Below are 21,650 nucleotides of genomic sequence, written 5' to 3' on the forward strand. Positions count from 1 at the left end.
GTAGATGCCGCCATATTTAATCAGGGAATTTGTTACAGTCTTGTCACAAAACCCTTTGCAACAGCTACTCAGTTATTCACCTTGCCGATGTCTTTCCTTTATTTTGTCATTTCAGTTACTGGTAATGTTGAAATTTGCGTGGAGAAAATAATACTGACTTTGGTTAATATATGGGGACCAAAATGAACACGAATGCATGGGGCAAATTGGGTTTGGCCACGCCCCTTGTCTGTATTGATAAACTAGAGGTAGCTAGGATTTGCTAGAGCAAAAGATCAAACTTGTTGGCTACAGGGTCAGTCTGGGTTGGTTGGACACCTGGGGGCACATTTACTAATCCACGAATCCGAATCACGAATGGGAAAAAATCGTATTGGAAACGAAAATTTCAAAAGATCGCAAATATCACGAAAATGCTTATGAAAAAATCGCATTAGTCACGATAATATCGTATTGGCGATCTGAAAGTCATGAAATTTTCGTACCGAACAATTGTAAACAGCGGTAAAACCTTTCCGATTTTTTCGTGCAAAAGTCCGAAAAAGTTGTGCGGTGTACGAAAAAGTTGTGCGGTGTACGAAAAAGTCATGCGGACGCCCGAAAAAATCGGCGAAAATACACTCGGAGCATTCGCATGAACGCTCGAGCGTTCGTGCTTTTGTAAATGTGCCCCCTGGAGAACCTAGTGGGCATTGCCGACACAGGTCAACTCCTCTGATGAAGCCACCGGGGATCTGTCATGATTTTTATGTTGTACTTTTTATTTCTAAACTACACAGTTTACATAGCAAATAGTTCACGCTACCATTTAAAATGTTATTCTTGAACCAACAAATGTATTTAGCTGTAATATTGGTGTGTAGGCTCCATCTCAGTGCATTGTGCCTGAGTCTGAGCTTTCAGAAGGAGCCAGCGCTACTCATTAGAACTGCTTTCAGCTAACCTATTGTTTCTCCTACTCCCATGCAACTGGAGGAGTCCCAAGTCGGACTTGGATTTCTTACTATTGAGTGCTATTCTGATACCTACTGGGAGCTGCTATCTTGCTCCCTTCCCAATGTTCTGCTGATCGGCTGCTGGGAGGGGGGATATCACTCCAACTTGCAGCTCAGCAGTAAAGTGTGACTGAAGCTTATCAGAGCACAGGTCACATGGCTGTGGCACCCTGGGAAATGCAGAATATGGCTAGCCCCATGTGAAATTTCAAAATTAAATATAAAAAAAAAATCTGTGTTGTTGATCAACAGATTACAATGCAGCATTCTGCTGCAGAAGTTCTATTAACTGATGGGTTTTGAAAAAAAAAACATGTTTTCCCATGACAGTACTGCTTTAAAGGAACAGTAACATCAAAATATGAAAGCGTATTAAAGTAGTTACAATATGATGTACTGTTACCCTGCACTGGTATAACTGGTGTGTTTGCCTCAGAAAGACTATTATAGTTTATATAAGCAAAGCTGCTGTGTAGCCATGGGGGCAGCCATTCGAATGAGAAAAGGCACAGGTTACTTAGCAGATAACAGATAAAATGCCATTGTATTCTACAGAGTTTATTAGTTATCTGCTATGTAACCTTTGCCTTTTCTCCTTTTTTCCAGCTTGAATGGCTGCCCCCATGGCTTCACAGCAGCTTATTTATATAGACTATAGCTGTAGCAAATACACCAGTTTTACCAGTGCAGGGCAACAGTACATTACATTTTAATTACTTTAAAACACTTTCATATTTTGGTGTTACTGTTCCTTTAACTCACCATTCAAGAGGTATTACTGTGCACTTCTGAGCCAGGTATATGCTAGAAGAGTGCACTGGGAACATTAGCTCCTGGCAAGCATGGCTACACCAGGACATGGAATGTTACAGGCAAGTTACATACATATCCCCACTCAGTCTTGATAATGGACACTTTAGGGTGAAGACAGACTGGGCTACTAGTAGCAGCTACTTTTCAAGGCTACTAAACTCAAGAAAATACCCTACTATAGACAGTACTGAGAAATGCCTCTGCTAAAACACATGTATGTATGTATGTATGACTTTATTTATAAAGCACCACCAGGGTACGCAGCGCTGTACACATGTAAAGACAATTATCAGTAAATGATCAGAATTGTCTTTTTTAGTAGCCACGACAAGTCAAAGAGAAACAGGGTGATTAGTCACTACAATTTAAAAACCCAGTCGCAGCAACTAATCACTATCGGCGATAATAATGGCTATTTCTCCCGAACAGCATATTTCTGATACAGTGACTTGTATGTCCGCATATGGAATTAGCCACTGTGGCGTCTGGGTTTTTAAAAATCACGACAACTACATACCCCCCAACTGTCCCGCTTTTCGCAGGACAGTCCCGCTTTTTATGGTGCATCCCGCTGTCCCGGATAGTTCCATGAATGTCCCGCATTGCGGGACATTCATGGAACTAGCCAGCACAGCAGGATGCGCTGGCTGGAGCCGGACGTTCCGGCTTCTACTGCGGCGTTGCTCGTTATGCGGCTCCTTGTACAGCGCGCAGGCCCTTTTATAAGGTTGCGCACCATGCGTACGCATGATGTCATTACGCACGGGGCGCAACCTTATAAAAGGGCCTGGCACCGCCGCATAAGGAGAGAAGTCGTAGAAGAAGGCAGAGCGCCTGTGGGGTACTGTGTATGGGGGGGCTACTATGTATAGGGGGCACTGTTTATGGGAGGGCTACTATGTATGGGGGACACTGTGTATGGGGGGGCTACTGTGTATGGGGGGGCTACTGTGTATAGGGGGGCTACTGTGTATAGGGGGCTACTGTGTATGGGGGGGCTACTGTGTATGGGGGGCTACTGTGTATGGGGGGCTACTGTGTACTGGGGGGCTACTGTGTACGGGGGGGCTACTGTGTACGGAGGGGCTAGTGTGTATGAGGGGCTACTGTGTATGGGGGGCAAAACTGGTACATAGAACTCACTTATAACTGACTGCCTTCTCTCTATATTTGTATTTTAATGTAGGAGTTGCTATATTGTTTTCCTTAGGTAGTACAGTATGAGGGTATAGCACATTTGCGTCTGATCCCGCCATTTCATCTATATAAAAGGAGTATTTTTTTTTTTAAATGGGGTGTGGTAATTGGGGCATGGCCACAAAAGTGGGTGTGGTCAAAAAAATTTGCCAATCTTTTTGTCCCTCTTTTCATTTTTCAAATGTTGGGAGGTATGCAACTATTTGCCCCATTTATCTTCACCCTAAAGATACAAGGAGAGATTTACCTCACCTGACCTTAATAGTAGACTAAAAATCTCCTCTCCCACAGGTCACAAAGATCAGGAGAGGAGATTTCTTGTAAGTGGGAGAGGTGGATTTCCCGCAGATGACCAAGTGCCCTTTCTGTCCTTGCCTTTCCCACTTACAAGAAATCTCCTGATCTTTGTGACCTGTGGGAGAGGAGATTTTTTCTGCATGTGACATAGTCCCATGAGACATGGTAGTGTTTACAGTATGTCAATCATTGCTCTTACTGATTCTGATAGGAGAATAGGTTAAATATTGACTTGCAGCTAAAGTTTGCAAATGAAACCAACATAAAAAAGCAAATTATAAACAAATCCATATATATGTATATATATACTGTATATGCAAAGAGTAGGCACAAAGTGGGCAGCAGGCACCTCACCTGTAAGCATTGTATTTGTGAATAGCTCTATTGACGTTCCTCTCATAATTAGCCAGCTCTGGAAATGCAAAACAAACATTATTGTGTGATACATTCTATCACAAGGGCAGAAAGAATATGACAAACATGACAAATCATTTTGAACAGTTTCACAATTTGTCACCAAATCTTTTCAATTGCCCATTTCAGATTTTTTTCCCCAGTGACAATTTTATACCTTTTGGGGTTTTTAGATTAGATTAGATTCAACTTTATTGCCATAACACATGTATAAATACAGGATAACAAAATGAGATTTAGCATCTAATCAGAAATGCAAAGACAGCAGTGCAATATATATACAATATAGCACAATGTTCAGTGAAGTTAAAATAAGTACAGTGAAGCTGAAGTAATTATAGTAAAGTTGAAGTTATTAAAGTGAAACTGAGTACTTGTGCAGTATAGTACAGTGAAATTAAAATAAATACAGTGATGTTGATATACTTGTACAGTGTAGTACAGTACAAGTTAAAGTAAGTACAGTAAAGCTGAGGTAAATACAGTGAAGTTAAGGTAAGTGCAGTGAAGTTGAGGTAAATGGGTAGTATAGTGAAGTTAAAGTAAGTACAGTGAAGTCGAGGTAAATACAGTGAAGTTAAGGTAAGTGCAGTGAAGTTGAGGTAAAAACAGTGAATTTGATGTACTTGTACAGAACAGTACAGCGAAGTTAAAATAAATATAGTAAAGTTGAGGTAAGTAAAATTAAGAACAGTAAAGTTAAGGTAAGTACAGTGAAACTGATGTCACATGCTGCGCTAATATAAATAGGGGTCCCTAAAGTTCCTCTGCAGTGGGGCCCCCACAAACTCTAGTTACGCCACTGTGAAATTAGGCTTTCTTGTCTTTCAATGGCAAATAATGTAAAAAAAATGGTATTCTGTACATTTATGTAGCAATATCCAATATTAAATGTTAATACTAACCTGGAAATAATAACCCAGACATGAAGTTAAGAGCTTAAATGCCCCCAGCCCACTGCTGGTTACCAGTCTTCCTGCTGCAGCCCCGACTGATCGGGGTGTGGAAACTTATTAAATGTACTGTTAAATAATTGGAAGTTCCGAACTTAAGTTATCCCTGCTCCTTTGGCATGTAGGGCTCTCTTGGGATTTTTAATGAATATGTATAGAAAATTTCCTTAGAACTACATTTTCTTTCATTATGAAAAAAAAAACAAGAAGATTTCCTTTAAGGGCTCTGGCACACGGGGAGATTAGTCGCCCGCGACAAAACTCCCTGTTCGCGGGCGACTAATCTCCCCAAGTTGTCATGACCCGCCATCCCACCGGCGAACATGTAAGTCGCCGGCGGGATGGCACACGCGGCGGCGCGATTTCCCGAAATCGCCGAAAAAGACTCGCGAGTCGGGAAATCACGCCGCCGCGTGTGCCATCCCGCCGGCGACTTACATGTTCGCCGGTGGGATGGCGGGGGAAGGCAACTCGGGGAGATTAGTCGCCCGCGAACAGGGAGGTTTGTCGCGGGCGACTAATCTCCCCGTGTGTCAGAGCCCTAAAGGAGAAGGAAAGATAAAAACTGAGTAAACTTTATCAGATAGGTCTATGTAAATACAGCCATAAGCACTCACAGAAAAGCTGCACTGAGTCCTCTATCAAAAGAAACACAGGATTTCTTGTCTCCTTTGTTGTAAACATGTTCTTAGGGCAGTGGTGGGCAAACTGCGGCTCTTGAGCCACAAGCAGCTCTTTATCCCCTTGAATTTGGCCCTTCCAGGTGCGGGCTTGCACATACAGCGTGATCGCATTTTCGTTGCCCGTAGCAAAAATCAGCAGTAGGGGGTGGTCTTGGGCTACGGGAGACGCGGCGGGGGGCGGGATACGCAGTGCATGGGATGCTCACTCGTTTCATGCACGAGTGAGCCAGTGACAGTCTGGCAAAATTTGACTCTCAAAAAAAATTTCAATCGCTGTTTTGTTGATATTTGGCTCAGTTGACTAATAAGTTTGCCCACCACTGTCTTAGGGTATCTGACTTCCTCTTTCAGCAAAATCCTTAATTCCCTGGGCCAGAGTCTGTGCAGCTCTCTCCTCTCTCCTGTTCCCTTTCCCACAAGAATGCTAAGAACTCCCTCCCCCCTTTATGAATGTGTGATCTGAGCTATAATGGCTAGAATTGCAGCAGGAAGCTACTTAAAATGGCAGCTGCTGTCTTAAGGAAAAGGAGAAAGCATTTAAAACTGTTTACTCAGGTATGGCAATGGTTTCTGCAGAATAAATATATTGTTCTAGGTGGCACTAATGTGGCAAATCTATTGGCAATAAAATGCCAAAATGACTTTCCTTCTCCTTTTAAGGATATTTTCCTTTTAAAGAGCATTCTAATACTTTATCTAATCTAATACTCAGTTTCTATTTCAGGACTAGAATCTTGGAGTAGCTGTTATAAAAGGGCAAAGTATATAAGGACAGGCAACATGTAGCAAGAACTAGAGAGCAGGAAGGAGAGTTTAGAAAGGTTACATATACATTACACTGAAATTTATGTATCGCCAGAGTCTTAATCGAGCAGCAAGAGAGCAAAGCCAGTCGGGTAACACAGCTGAGCACAATCCCCCTGCTCCTCTGGAAAGGCAACAAAGAGAGGGGCAGCCAAGTATGAATCCAGTAAGAGAAAGATTCCCATCTCGGAGGCAGCAGGAAAATTCCCAACATGGGAGACCACCAAATACAAGCATGTCTCAACATGGGCAGCAGATGAGCGGATCCTACAGGCACGAGGATTCCACCCCAGTTCCTTGGTGAGATGGGAGAGGGATCCAGGCATTTATTGTTAGCATATAAAAAAAAAATAATGTACCTGGTAGGGATTATGTTTGATATTTTACATAGTGAAAGACTAAGCACTAAATACATTAACTTTAACCCCCCATAATTTGTGAAAATTGCAGTGAAAAAACACAATTAAAAACATATTTGAGTCCAAGATTTTATCAAGAAAGAAAATTGTGACAGTTGACATGAAAAACTCTATTAACAAATCTTAGAAGATTCTATACAAAAAGCTGAGAATATACAGCTTTTGTGAAAATGGATGGATTGATGTAATTTTCATTTGCAACCATTTGTTTTCTTTGCCATGATGTAACATGATGGGGATTAGCCCATTTGAATTTTTTCTCAAATATGCTAGTGGTCATGGGGAAAAAAGTTGCTCGAGATTTGTAAAAAAAATTACAGGTATTCTGTTATCCAGAATGCTCGGGACCTGGGGCTTTCCAGATAAGGATTTCTACACCTTAAGTCTAATAAATAATCATGTAAACATAAATTAAACAATAGGATTGTTCTGCCTCCAATAAGGATTAATTTTAGCTTAGTTGGGATCAAGTACGAGGTACTGTTTTATTATTACAGAGAAAAGGGAATCATTTAACCATTAAATAAACCCAATAGGGCTGTTCTGCCCCAATAAGGGGTAATTATATCTTAGTTGGGATCAAGTACAGGTACTGTTTTATTATTACAGAGAAAAGGGAATCATTTAACCATTAAATAAACCCAATAGGGCTGTTCTGCCCCCAATAAGGGGTAATTATATCTTAGTTGGGATCAAGTACGAGGTACTGTTTTATTATTACAGAGAAAAGGAAATCATTTACTGTATATACTCGAGTATAAGCCTAGTTTTTCAGCACCCAAAATGTGCTGAAAAAGTCACCCTCGGCTTATACTCGAGTCGGGTGCCATGGGTCCCTCCAGACTAGCACCCTGTGTCCTTTGTGTGCAAATTAGGCCACCTGCAAGATGCTCCATTGCCCTGGCCCGCTCCCAATTCATCTCCATCTAGCATCCTCATCTGCCCCATTCTGCACTAGAAATTGCACTTTATATTCTATATAATCTATATATAGTTTTGAATGATTTTAATTCTGTGTTTTAGCTGGGTTGCTGATTGAGCTTAGGGGGTAGTACTCTTAAAGTATCATTATTGATACCATATTGTTTTTGTTGACCATCTTCTCCACTTACAGAGCTAATTTACTGTTTTTCTTTGAAATAAATATTTAAAAACATATACCCCACTGATGCCTCATTTAATTTAATTATATTGGTATTTATTTTGATTATTGAAACTTAGCAGTAGCTGCTGCATTTCCCACCCTATAGGCTTATACTCGAGTCAATAAGTTTTTCCAGTTTTCTTAGGTAAAATTAGGTACCTCGGCTTATATTCGGAAAGGCTTATACTCGAGTATATACGGTAACCATTAAATAAACCCAATAGGGCTGTTCTGCCTCCAATAAGGATTAATTTTAGCTTAGTTTGGATCAAGTACAGGTACTGTTTTATTATTACAGAGAAAAGGGAATCATTTAACCATTAAATAAACCCAATAAGGCTGTTCTGCCCCCAATAAGGGGCAATTATATCTTAGTTGGGATCAAGTACAGGTACTGTTTTATTATTACAGAGAAAAGGGAATCATTTAACCATTAAATAAACCCAATAGGACTGTTCTGCCCCCAATAAGGGGTAATTATATCTTAGTTGGGATCAAGTACAAGGTACTGTTTTATTATTACAGAGAAAAATCATGTTTAAAGTATGGATTTATTTGATTAAAATGGAGTATTTGGGAGATAACCTTCCCATAATTCAAAGCTTTCTGGATAACAGGTTTCAGGATAATGGATCCCTTACCTGTATTGCATTATTATCATGGGCATAACTGTAGAAGTCTTGGTAGTTGTGGTAGTATTGGTGTGTTTGCTTCACAAAACTATCTCCTTCATGACATGGGGATGGTTGACATTTTTATAGTTCTTACACAGGAAACCCACTGTATTCTAGAGATCTTATCTTCTATGCAACTTGAGGCTTTTCTCCTTTGAGTAGCTTCCACTGTGGCTACACAGTGGTAAAAAGCGGTGTTTTCTGAGAGCTAAGGGTTGGTTGCAAGACAAGAAGTAAAATTTGTGTTAAAGAGAAACAATCCCAAAATAGAAATTTTGGAGTTAGGATCCTTTGGTGTATGCAAGCCTTTCATTAAATAACATAATTAATCTAAATGTTTAAATAAAGATGTCAGGCTTTCAAGTACAGTTCTAGACCATCTTGAAGCCAATCAGAATGCCATTAGCATTAGAATACCTGTACTTACGTTCACACTGACGGGCTGCTGCTGGTTATTATGGGTCACATTATTCCATTAAAGGAGACATTTTATATAAAGTTCATATTCATTTATCATATTCATCCTCCCTCAAAATGTGAAATGATGCAGAAAAAAGATGTTTTGAAAGCATTTTACCTCCTATTATATGAGAGCTGCAGAGATAACCTCTCAAGTCAGAAGCCAGAGCGAAATTAAAGATGGGAGTGTCGCTTCAGTCTCCCACAGGAAGTGGTCACAGCACTGAGGGGGGGGGGGAGAGGAGCTAGCAGAGCAGGAACGGACTTCCTGTGACATTGCAAAGCCCTGCCCACCCTATGCGTATTCACTGCACTTTAAAGTGGACCTGTCACCCAGACATAAAAAGCTGTATAATAAAAGCCCATTTCAAATTAAACATGACACCCAAAATCATTTTTTTATTACCACATTCATACTCATTATAAAGGCATTTAAAAATCCCAGCTGTCAATCATATATTGCCTGCCCCGCCTCTATGCCTTAGGCATAGAGGTGGGGAAGACAGTTACTTTCACTTTCAATTCAGAACTTCTTAGATGTTGCTGCACCCCTCACATTTCCCCTCCCTCCTCACCATGTAATTTTGTAACCAGTGCATGGATATGGACATCAGGTCCCCCATACTGGCACAGAAACAAGATTTTGGCAGGATGCAATGCCTGCTTTGATAACAGTGCCACAAAATGGTGCCTGTCTGCTTGCTGCAATTGTGAATTCTAAGGCTGAAGAAAATAAGATTAAAATAATTTATATAGTGTAAGTAAAGTTTATTTTTCTTGACAAACACAATAGAAAACAATTTAGAATAATTTTTTAAGGTGACAGGTCCCCTTTAAGTAGTTGCTGCTCTGTTATTGAAGTCTATCAAGGCCCCTGGCTCCCAGCCTCATACTGAAGAGTCTAAACCAGAAGCTGCAAGAGGGCTGGGTAGAGCACAGTTTTCAAGCATTTATGGATGTATTTGGATCCAAAGGTATTAAAATAAAAGCACTTGCTTCTGCTTTACATTATTTTACATGGTTTAATGCACTGTAAAAATTTATAGTATTGTAGGGAACTGGTAAATTGTACCTTTTCTAGCTCTGTGGTCCCCTAGTATTTGGACAGCTATGAAGGGTCCTTAATGTAATGGGAAGTAAGTCCCTTGTTCCTGGGTCATAACATGACCTTTTGTGCAGTTCCACAGTTTGGCCATAAGGTGGTATAAGGCACTGTGGTATAAAAGGCTGAGCAGCTATGAGGCTGGAGGCCATTTTGTGAAGTCTCTGAGAAAGCAGGCAGAGAGATACTGTGGAATCTGGGAATAGGTATGTCCAGAAAGAATAGGCAGCTCCTGTTATAGGTTTTACTAATCCACGAATCAGAATCTGAATGAGAAAAATTCGGATTGGAAAACGAACATTTTGCAACTTTTTCGTATTTTTTGCGATTTTTTCGTCGCCATTACGACTTTTTCATAACCGTTTTACGACTTGCGCGAATTGTCGCGACTTTTTCATAGCCATTACAAATTTCGTTAATTGTCACGACTTTTTCATAGCCATTATGACTTTCGTGAATTGTCGCGACTTTTTCATAGCCATTACAAATTTCGTGAATTGTCGCGACTTTTTCATAGCCATTATGACTTTCGTGAATTGTCGCGACTTTTTCATAGCCATTATGACTTTCGTGAATTGTCGCTACTTTTTCATAGCCATTATGACTTTCGTGAATTGTCGCGACTTTTTCATAGCCATTATGACTTTCGTGAATTGTCGCGACTTTTTCATAGCCATTATGACTTTCGCAAATTGTCGCGACTTTTTCGTATTGAGCGCTCGAAAAATTTGCGACAATTCGCGAAAAAGTCGCAAAATACCGATCATTACGAAAAAAACGCATTCGGACGCTTTTCAGACGTTCGTGGATTAGTAAATGTGCCCCTAGGTGTGATAGACAGGCAGGGCTATTTAGTGAGCAGCATTTTGGCTCCGACCAGGAATTGTAGAGGGTAGAGGATTATAATCCCGGGTATAATACTGCCCAGAGTAGGATTAACAGTGTACAGACCTAGGGTTAGATAGTGATCACCCAGGTTCCACTGGAAGCATATACCTGAAAGTTGGGCGTTAACCCATTGTGTCCTGCAGCTAAAGAGTTATTGTGACCATTTCTGTGAGATGCTACTACCTACCTATTCTGTGCTGTAATTACTCCTAAGTGGCTGTGTAAATAAACAGTTCATGGTTTCAAGGTTAAGACCCACTGGCGCCCATTTATTGAGAAATATAACACATATTTGCCTGCCTCAATATCAAGCTAGGGTTTATCCCTGAAGGATACAGTCTCATCCTGGGTAAAATAAGGTGTAGCTTGTGGTAATAGAAGGGCTAATTTACCATAAGCTTACAGTATTTATGTCCCCTTTAAATATTTAGAGTAGCCTAAAGCCCGTTGGTGCATTATCACTTGCAGGGCTAATTCTAGGTATTTATAATAAAGTTGATAACTGATCTTGCATTTTTCTTTTGTTGTCATGTGATCCTTGTATAAACACACAGTGATTGGAAGAAATCGCATGAAGAACATCTTCTACGGTGCACTGTGTGCTTGAAGGAGGCAGTTACTCCAACAACTATTGCCTGTGGCCATACCTTCTGCTATACCTGCCTCTCACAACACTGCATTGATCGCCAGATGTCTACACTCATCTGTCCAATCTGTCTGATGCCAGAGTTAAATAAAGGGTTATATCCAGATATTGTAAGTGAGCTATACTAGTAGAATGACAATGTAAATTGATATTCACCATAAAATGAGCTTTTAGTATGTTTTGTTTATTTAGCTTGTGAGGCTCTTCAGTTCAGCTCTTCTGAGGCCCTTCAGTGCACATGTAGCGGAAATACGCATTCTCTTGCGTTTTTATGCATATTTCAGGTGCAGGCACATGTAGGAGGCGTAGGGCGGTATTTTCAGCAATTGTTTTTCCACTTGCCGAAAATATCCACCCTACACCTCGTCTGCCATCAGCCTAAGCCTCTGGCTAACACTGGTGTGTTTGCCTCTGAAACCCTACTATAGTTTATATAAATACCCTGCTGTGTAGCCCCGGGGGCAGCCATTCCTGCACTGGTACAACTGGGGTGTTTCCTACAGAAACCCTACTATAGTTTATATAAATACCCTGCTGTGTAGCCCCGGGGGCAGCCATTCCTGCACTGGTACGGCTGGGGTGTTAGCTACAGAAACCCTACTATAGTTTATATAAATACCCCGCTGTGTAGCCCCGGGGGCAGCCATTCCTGTGTTGGTACAACTGGGATGTTTGCTACAGAAACCCTACTATAGTTTATATAAATACCCTGCTGTGTAGCCCCGGGGGCAGCCATTCCTGCACTGGTACAACTGGGGTGTTTGCTACAGAAACCCTACTATAGTTTATATAAATACCCTGCTGTGTAGCCCCGGGGGCAGCCATTCCTGCACTGGTACAACTAGTGTGTTTGCTACAGAAACCCTACTATAGTTTATATAAATACCCTGCTGTGTAGCCCCGGGGGCAGCCATTCCTGCACTGGTACAACTGGGGTGTTTGCTACAGAAACCCTACTATAGTTTATATAAATACCCTGCTGTGTAGCCCCGGGGGCAGCCATTCCTGCACTGGTACAACTGAGGTATTTGCTACAGAAACCCTACTATAGTTTATATAAATACCCCGCTGTGTAGCCCCGGGGGCAGCCATTCCTGCATTGGTACAGCTGGGGTGTTTGCTACAGAAACCCTACTATAGTTTATATAAATATCCCGCTGTGTAGCCCCGGGGCAGCCATTCCTGCACTGGTACAACTGGGGTGTTTGCTACAGAAACCCTACTATAGTTTATATAAATACCCTGCTGTGTAGCCCCGAGGGGCAGCCATTCCTGCACTGGTACAGCTGGGGTGTTTGCTACAGAAACCCTACTATAGTTTATATAAATACCCTGCTATGTAGCCCCGGGGGCAGCCATTCCTGCACTGGTACAATTGGGGTGTTTGCCTCAGAAACAATTCTATAATTTATAATACCCTGCTGTGTAGCCATGGGGGCAGCCATTCTAGCTGGAAAAAAAGGAGAAAAGGCACAGGTGCAACTCTTGTTCCCATCAGCAGGCACAGAATTTTGAAGATGACAAAGTAATGCTGGAATTAGGGGGACAAGATATAAAGAATAATTAAATGAGGCTCCATAACTACATCCTAATTCCAATATTACATATTACTGTAGAGAGAGATATTTCATATTGTGATCAGTCAACTAGTAAAGCAGGCTGCTGGTGGGATAGTGGAAACTCTAGTTCAGTTGTATCCTAAGGGCTACACTTTGGATGTTCCTGGTGTATGTGTGGCAAGCATCAAACAATCTAACCATATTTGTATTCATTAGTGCACTTCTTTGCTGCTGGGGGCACAGGGCAAATGCCCCCTATGCCCTATTCTAAAACTGAATGTAAAATTGGTCACTGCATTATATTATCCTTTCCCTTTCAGGAGAGTCCATTTCCCCTGGAACATGGATGGGCCTCACCACTGATCTTTGCAGGTCCTACTGGTAATATCACGTTAAACATGGATGCGGTGGGGAAGTGTTTCATGAGCGACACCATCAGAGATGTTCCAGTCTATCTGCTGAGCGTGGTTGGGGAAAAGCGCACAGGCAAATCGTTCCTGATGAACTACATTATACGCGCCCTACGAAACCAGGTGAGCCAGGTTAACAAGATTATATACCCAGGCAGGCTAGATATGAAGATTCAGATTTCAGTTGCAGGTGTAACCCTTTCTTGGCACACTCACTTATTTTGGGGTGTATAACTAGAGATGTAGCGAACCTCACAAAAAAAGTTTGCGAACCCGTTCGCAAACTTCCGCCAAAAAGTGCAAACGTTTGCGAACTTTGCGAACCCCATAGACTTCAATGGGAAGGCGAACTTTAAAACCTAGAAAAGCCATTTCTGGCCAGAAAACTGATTTTAAAGTTGTTTAAAGGGTGCCACGACCTGGACAGTGGCATGCAGGAGGGGGATCAAGGGCAAAAATTTATCTGAAAAATATGTTGTTGACACAGCGTTGCGTTTTGTGCTGTAAAGGGCACAAATCACACTACATTTCTAAACTTGTGTAATAAACTGCTTTAAAACGTCCGGCGTCTACATGCCAATCAAGTAGTGTAAAGGTTACGGCCGCTTCACACGCAAAGACAAAACGCCGCGTTTACTGCAACAAAAACAAAACGCAAAAAGCTTTAATGATACCGTCAAGTGAGCGAATAATAGTTTTTACTAGTTGCTAATATTTCTGTAGTGGTGTGTTTAGCAGTCACCGTGCTTGTGCGCACGTGCACGGTCAGGCAGAGGTAATTTAATGTACAGTGAAGTGAACCAAAAAACACTGATTCTGCAGTGTGGGCCCAGTTTTGGCCTACTTTAATGATCACCTGCGGTGACCATAAAAGATACGATTTTGCCGCTGTTGCAGAACCCTGAAAAATCAGGAATGTGTACATTCCTTAAAAATAATTTTTTTTTGTCGCAGCCACTGAAGCACAGAGGCCAGAAAAAAATATGTTAGATAAATGTTGAAAATATTTGTTTTTTTGTTGTCACAGCCACTGAAGCACAGAGGCCAGAAAAAATATGTTAGATAAATGTTGAAAATATTTGTTTTTTTGTTGTCGCAGCCACCGAAGCACAGAGGCCAGAAAAAATATGTTAGATAAATGTTGAAAATATTTGTTTTTTTATTGTCGCAGTCACTGAAGCACAGAGGCCAGAAAAAATATGGCATATAGTGCCAAAGTGCATTGTCCTTGCAGGTGTACTCGTGGGAGGATTAGTGGCACCTCTGCCCCTGGAATGTTGAGTGACATCACCCTTAAAAGCATTGTAGAACATGTTTTGCAGGCTGGTTTGGAAATGCAGCATCCTTTCGGACTTGTGGTACTTTGGTAACATTTCTGCCACTTTATGCTTGTACCGAGGGTCTAGTAGCGTTGCGACCCAGTACAGGTCTTCTCCTTAAGCCTCTTGATACGGGGGTCCTTCAACAGGCATGACAGCATGAAAGACCCCATTCTCACAAGGTTGGATGCAGAGGTATCCATCTCCCCTTCCTCGTTATCAAGGACTACGTCATCCACCACGGTCTCCTCCACCCAGCCACATACAAGACCAGGGGTCCCCAAAAGGTGACCACAAGACCCTGGGAAGCCTGCTCCTGTTGGTCTTCCTCCTCCACAAAGCCACCTTCTTCCTCTGACTCCGCTTCTGACACCTCTCCCTGCGTTGCAGGTGCCTGGGCTCGTTCTGGTGATTCCGCCCAGAAATCGTGCTCTTCCTGCTCCTGGTCACGCTGGTCTACGGCCTCATCTGTCACTCATCACACGGCACGCTCCAGGAAGAAAACAAAGGGTATTAGGTCGCTGATGGTGCCTTCGGTGCGACTAACCATGTTTGTGACCTCGTCAAAAGGGCGCATGAGCCTGCAGGCATCGCGCATAAGCACCCAGTAACGGGGGGAAAAAATCCCCAGCTCTGCAGATCCAGTCCTACCACCCAGTTCAAATAGGTATTCATTGACGGCTCTTTGTTGTTGCAGCAGACGTTCAAACATCATTAGCGTGGAATTCCAGCGAGTCTGGCTGTCACAAATTACACGCCTGACTGGCAAGTTGTGCCGCCGCTGAATGTCAGCAAGGCATGCCATGGCTGTGTAGGAAAGTCTGAAATGGCCAGACACCTTCCTGGACTGCCTGAGAATGTCCTGCAATCCTGGGTATGAGACAAACCATTGGACTATCAAATTTAGAACATGTGCCATGCAGGGCACATGTGTTAAATTGCCCAGTCTCAGTGCTGCCAACAGATTGCTTCCGTTGTCACACACCACTTTTCTGATCTTCAGTTGGTGTGGGGTCAGCCACCGATCGGCCTGTGAGTGCAGAGATGACAGGAGTGCAGATCCAGTATGGTTTCTGCTTTCCAGGCACGTCATCCCCAAGACAGCATGACAACGGCGTACCTGGCACGTCGAATAGCCTATGGGGAGCTGGGGGTGCACAGGTGTGGAGGAGGACACAGCAACAGAGGAGGAAGAAGCCGAGTTAGAGAGCGAAGGAGGAGTAGAGGTGGTGGCAGACCCGCATGCAACCCGTGGCGGTGACACCAACTCCACTGTTGTTGAGCCACGCATTCCCTGCTTCCCAGCCATCACCAGGTTCACCCAGTGGGCAGTGTAGGTGACATACCTGCCCTGACCATGCTTGGAGGACCATGTGTCAGTAGTCATATGGACCTTTGCCCCAACACTAAATGACAGAGATGCAGTGACTTGGCTCTGCACATGCTGGTACAGGTGTAGTATTCCCTTCTGGGAAAAAAAATTGCGGCTGGGTACCTTCCACTGCGGTGTCCCAATTGCTACAAATTTGTGGAAGGCCTTAGAGTCCACCAGCTGGTATGGTAAAAGCTGGCGGGCTAAGATTGCAGACAATCCAGCTGTCAGACGCCGGGCAAGGGGGTGACTCGGAGGCATTGGTTTCTTACGCTCAAACATGGCCCTCACAGAAACTTGGCTGGGGGCAGATGAGCAGGAACTGGTGGTCAAGGTGGAAGGTGGAGTGGAGGGTGGTTGAGATGGGTCAAGGACAGCAGAGGTAGAGCAGTAAGATGCTGGACCAGAAGGAGGGTGGCTTTGAGTTTGACTGCTGCCTTTGAGGTGTTGCTCCCATAGTGCTTTGTGTTTGGCGTTCATGTGCCTTCGCATAGCAGTTGTACCTAAGTGGGTATTGGGCTTCCCAAGACTCAGTTTCTGACTGCACTCATTGCAAATGACAGCGCTTTTGTCAGAGGCACACACATTGAAAAAATGCCACACTGCTGAGCCTTTTGATGCGGGCTTTCTAGCGGTAACAGTAGAAGTTGGCGGGTGCGTTGGCTGGCTGACCACAGGTGCCGATACATGTTGTTGCCCTACTGTTCCCTGCGAGCTGTCCCTGCTTCTTCTAAGTCTTATTCTCCTCCTGCCTCTCTGACTCTCCGTCTCTCCATCTGAACTATCCTCCTCTTGCTCTCTTCTTCTGGGCACCCACAAAACATCAAGCTCCTCATCATCATTCTCCTCAGATGCATCAATTTCTTCTGACAGCTCTGTTGTGTTGCCTGCCTGAATTATGATATCTTCATCTTCTTCTGGCAATAATGGTTGCGCATCACTCAGTTCAACAAACTCATGTGAAAACAACACCTCTGACTCATCCAGTGAAGAAGGGGCGGCGGTGGTGGAGGAAGTGGTACGTGGGGTGCCCATAGCAGAGGAGGATGAGGATGTTGTGGCAAAGTTAGAAACGGTAGAGGATGGGGTGTGCTGTGTAAGCCAGTCAACTACCTCTTCAGCATTTTTGGAGTTCAGGGTACGTGCCTTCGGAACACTGGTCGATTTCCTAGGGCCACAGGATATCATAGCAGCACGGCCCCTAGTGCCTCTGCGTGGCGGCCTGCCTTTGCCTGGCATTTTTTTTATTTTTACAAAACAACAACTTGGGTGATGTTTCTGGACACGGAATTATTATTGTTATTTAGACAGAATGTGAAAAAGCTCACACAGCTAGGTGGCACTTGGTTGAAGAAGACACTGGCAACAAGGCCTGCAATGGCAACGTATACAGTAGTGGATATATTATTGCTGGTGGAAAAACGTCACTCAGGTGATGTTTCTGGACACGGAATTATTATTGTTATTTTTAGACAGAATGTCTAAATAAATATCTAAATATCTATATCGAATATATATATATATATCTAATATATATATCTAATATCTAATATCTAAATATCTAATAAGATAACTAAAAAAAATAATAATAATAAAACAAAAGTGATCTCTGGTTGGTGCTGGTGGTGAACTTATAGGAGCAGCATACCAGTCCCCAACACAGCTAGACTAATAGCACTGGGATCTATAAATTACAGTAGCAAAGTAAAAAAACACAAATAAAAAAAAATGATGTGAATGTGTGGTTGGTGCTTAGTGCACTACTATGAGCAGCACACCTGTCTCCAACACACACAGACGGAGCTGCAGTACACAATGAAAAGAAGACTAGAGTAACAGTAATCAGAAAATAAAAGCAGTCCTTACAAGGACTATTGGGTTACAGCAGATGAGATCAGCACAGGACAGCTGCCCACAGTAACTACATACAGAGCAGTAGAAAGTAGATTACTAGTCAGCAAAGCTACCTAAACTGTCCCTCAAATCCCTGCACAGCTCTCTCCCTACGCTAACTCTTCAAGCACACACAGGCAGAATGTAAAATGGCTGCTGGGCTTCGGTTTATATATGGAAGGGAGTGGTCCAGGGGGGGGGTGGTCCAGGAGGGAGAGCTGCCTGATTGGCTGCCATGTATCTGCTGACTCTGGGGTGAGAGGTCAAAATTTGGCGGCAGCTAAAGCGAACCCAAATTGCGAACATTGCAAAAAGTTCGCGAACTTGCGAACACCCGATGTTCGCGCAAATTAGTTCGCCGGCAAACAGTTCGCTACATTTCTATGTATAACTTGCTTAGGCAGGAGATTTGGTTCCCTTTGCAGATAAAAGGTACTGGGAACTGGGATTTTAGCGCAGTGCCTCCACCTAGTGGACACTGACTAGCACACCTCAAGGGGATTTCCACTAGGAAATAATCAAACACAGCTTGCAGCAAATATCAACTTTATACAACGGTGTGAAAATAAAATAGCATTAACATGCAAACATTAATAACCCTTCTTTGGAAACCTGTGTGGGTTTAGCCATTACTGGCTCAGTCTCTCTGAGGATTCAGTTCCACCTCCACTCCTGGAGGAATTACCCTTTCCCAGTTCAGTCCTGGCAAAGTCCCTCCCCCAGAGCTCTTTCAGTTTCCCCAGGTAGCGCTACTGCCCCAAAGTACCTCTGTCTTTGGATAGGCAGTTGCTCCCACGTAGCAGGCCACGAAAAACACCTGTCCTCACACAGGGGACACGCACAGGAGACTCTATACCTTTCCCTCAGATGGATCACTCACTGGGATCCGCAGGTAGTAAAGGCATCTGACCGCATTGTAGCAGATCTCTCTTTACAGGCACTCAAATCCTTTACACAGTCACTGCTTACTGGATCTCTCTGTCTCAACTTTGGCAAATCAACAGGGGCTCCCTTTATAAGCTGCTGGGCCCACCCTTGATTTTTGGCTCCAAACCTAGGCACACCTTTCTCCCAACAGTGCACTGGGGCATCCAGCCAATCAGGTTCCTCCCAAGCCTGTAGCTGATGTCACAGACTGAGAAACAGTGGAAAGAGTTCTCTGATCCCCTACACAGGCTTACACAAATCAAAGATCAAAGATCTATGTCAGACGAGGCGTAGGGTGGAATTTTCGGCAAGTGTTTTTCTGCTTGCCGAAAATTCCACCCTACGCCTCCTACGCATAAAAACGTGAGAGTTTAAAAGTCTCACGTTTTTATGCGTATTTCAGCTACATGTGCCTGCACCCGTGCGTATTCCATTCATTCGAGTGCAGGCACATGTAGGAGGCGTAGGGCGGTATTTTCAGCAAGCGTTTTTCCGCTTGCCAAAAATATCTGCCCTACGCCTTGTCTGACATCAGCCTAAATGTTGTTGTGCTCAGAGACATATTTGCAATATTATGAGTGCCCCCAAACATTCACATGCACCTACATGGAAGTTGGCACCCTGGGAATTATATGAGCCTAGAGGGCACGGCTCTGTCAGGTGGGAAAGTATCAGTTTTGAGAGGTTTGGTGCATTTATATTTTTGTAATTTATTAAAATAAAAAATAAGCAGCTCTTGGCTGTGCCATTATGGAAAATTTTGAATCTTTAGTAAAAGTGAATGAAAAGATGGTTTGCTGACACCCTCTGACCAGGTACTGAACTGCCAGGAAAATACTTTAACCCAGGACAGGGAAACAGCTTCCCCTCCCAACTTAGGTCCTAAATTAGTACCACACTTTGTTGGCCAAAAGTGGCCTACCTAAATAAAGGGTAACTAAACCTTCAGTCCCCTACACTAGCAAATAGTAACCTTATCTATCAAGATCAAGTTATGCAACACTCTATCTAAGAATTATGGACGTGGGGCACATGAGCATCCCCCCTCCGGCCTCCTACCTAAATGACATGCAAGTTAGGGAGCATAAGAAAGCACAGTCTGCATTGGGGCTATGTCTTTATCACCTGCCAAGGCCTGCTGTGTCTCCTGACGCTGCTCTCTGTCTGAGCACTAGAGTTTTGATTCCGCACTCTCTGCAGAGAGCCGCAGTCTCCAGGGCAATAGTGCTTTAGATGAGCACTAAGTGGCTTATTATAGTACCCTCCTTGGCACTTTAAGACTTGCACCAGGGAATAAAAGATAACCCCCTTGTTGTGGTCTGCCAGCTCACCACAAATATGTATTCTATTAGGAATGTTTTATGTCTGAAGTATTACTTTGCAATAGCATGCAATTACATACTTAATTAGATGACAAAATGTATGGAGTATTCTTACTTATTTAAGATTCCCAAGCCTTGATGTAGCCTATAGGGCCGATTCACTAAAAGGTTGATAAAGTGTGCGCTATTTATAGAGTGCGTTAAAAATTTTATTGCGTCTAATTTTCCGCGTCTTAACACACAATTCACTAAAAGGGTACTTGCGTTAATTTAGACGCGATGCTGCATGCATTATTTAAGTCACGAAGACTACTTTTGTGCGGTATTGAATGCACCATGCACAAATAGTCGCCACGTGCGGAAAAACGCACGCCATGTTAGCCATACATGCCATTACTTTCGGAAGATTACTGTTCTGAAAATGCCCATTTCCCTGCAAACTGGCGGCTGCATCACTCTGGGGCCAACACAGACTTAAATAAATCCCACTGCAAAGTCCATATTGTGTTGCCAAAAGCTCATTAACTGTACTTTTCTGTAACTACCGCCTGCCCCAAGTAGGGGTTAATCTTCGCACAGACAAATGCGTGTCTAAGGGGCTGATTTACTAACCCACGAATGGTCCGAAGGCGTCCGAATGCGTTTTTTTCGTAATGATCGGTATTTTGCGATTTTTCCGGAAATTGTCGCGACTTTTTCGTAGCCATTACGAATGGTTCGCAAAATGTCGCGACTTTTTCGTAGCGCTACGACTTAAGCGAGAAGTCGCGACTTTTTCGCAGCTTTCGCGCCGAGTACGAAAGTTTCGGATTCATTCAAGCTTCAGTATGGTGACTTTTTTTTGGGCCAGGTTGGAGCTGCAGAGTGCCATTGAGCCCTATGGGAGGCTTTCCTTGGGCCGGGTTGGAGCTGCAGAGTGCCATTGAGCCCTATGGGAGACTTTCCTTGGGCCGGGTTGGAGCTGCAGAGTGCCATTGAGCCCTATGGGAGACTTTCCTTGGGCCGGGTTGGAGCTGCAGAGTGCCATTGAGCCCTATGGGAGACTTTCCTTGGGCCGGGTTGGAGCTGCAGAGTGCCATTGAGCCCTATGGGAGACTTTCCCTGGGCCTTGTTGGAGCTGCAGAGTGCCATTGAGCCCTATGGGAGACTTTCCTTGGGCCGGGTTGGAGCTGCAGAGTGCCATTGAGCCCTATAAGAGACTTTCCTTGGGCCAGGTTGGAGCTGCAGAGTGCCATTGAGCCCTATGGGAGACTTTCCTTGGGCCGGGTTGGAGCTGCAGAGTGCCATTGAGCCCTATGGGAGACTTGCCTTGGGCCGGGTTGGAGCTGCAGAGTGCCATTGAGCCCTATGGGAGACTTTC

At 43.5% G+C, this 21,650-nt stretch overlaps 1 protein-coding gene across 2 annotated transcripts in view; it reads left to right on the plus strand.

Moving 5' to 3' along the window:
- Nucleotides 1-46: 46 nt before the first annotated feature.
- Nucleotides 47-21,650, plus strand: part of LOC108646191 (RING finger protein 112) — a 41,052-nt gene continuing 19,448 nt past the window's right edge. Inside the window, exons 1-4 of one of the 2 annotated variants that reach the window (XM_018092514.2) lie at nucleotides 47-121; nucleotides 6,212-6,456; nucleotides 11,397-11,598; nucleotides 13,368-13,580. Coding sequence is in view for 1 of the 2 variants with exons in the window: in XM_031899322.1 (XP_031755182.1) it covers nucleotides 6,200-6,456; nucleotides 11,397-11,598; nucleotides 13,368-13,580 (672 nt within the window). In the remaining variant the exon portion in view is untranslated. Of the gene's footprint in view, nucleotides 122-6,029; nucleotides 6,457-11,396; nucleotides 11,599-13,367; nucleotides 13,581-21,650 lie in introns of those variants that run through there. The other variant, XM_031899322.1, reaches the window with a different exon arrangement.

The sequence above is a fragment of the Xenopus tropicalis genome, chromosome 3, assembly GCF_000004195.4.
Source record: "Xenopus tropicalis strain Nigerian chromosome 3, UCB_Xtro_10.0, whole genome shotgun sequence".
Taxonomy (NCBI): Eukaryota; Metazoa; Chordata; class Amphibia; order Anura; family Pipidae; genus Xenopus; species Xenopus tropicalis.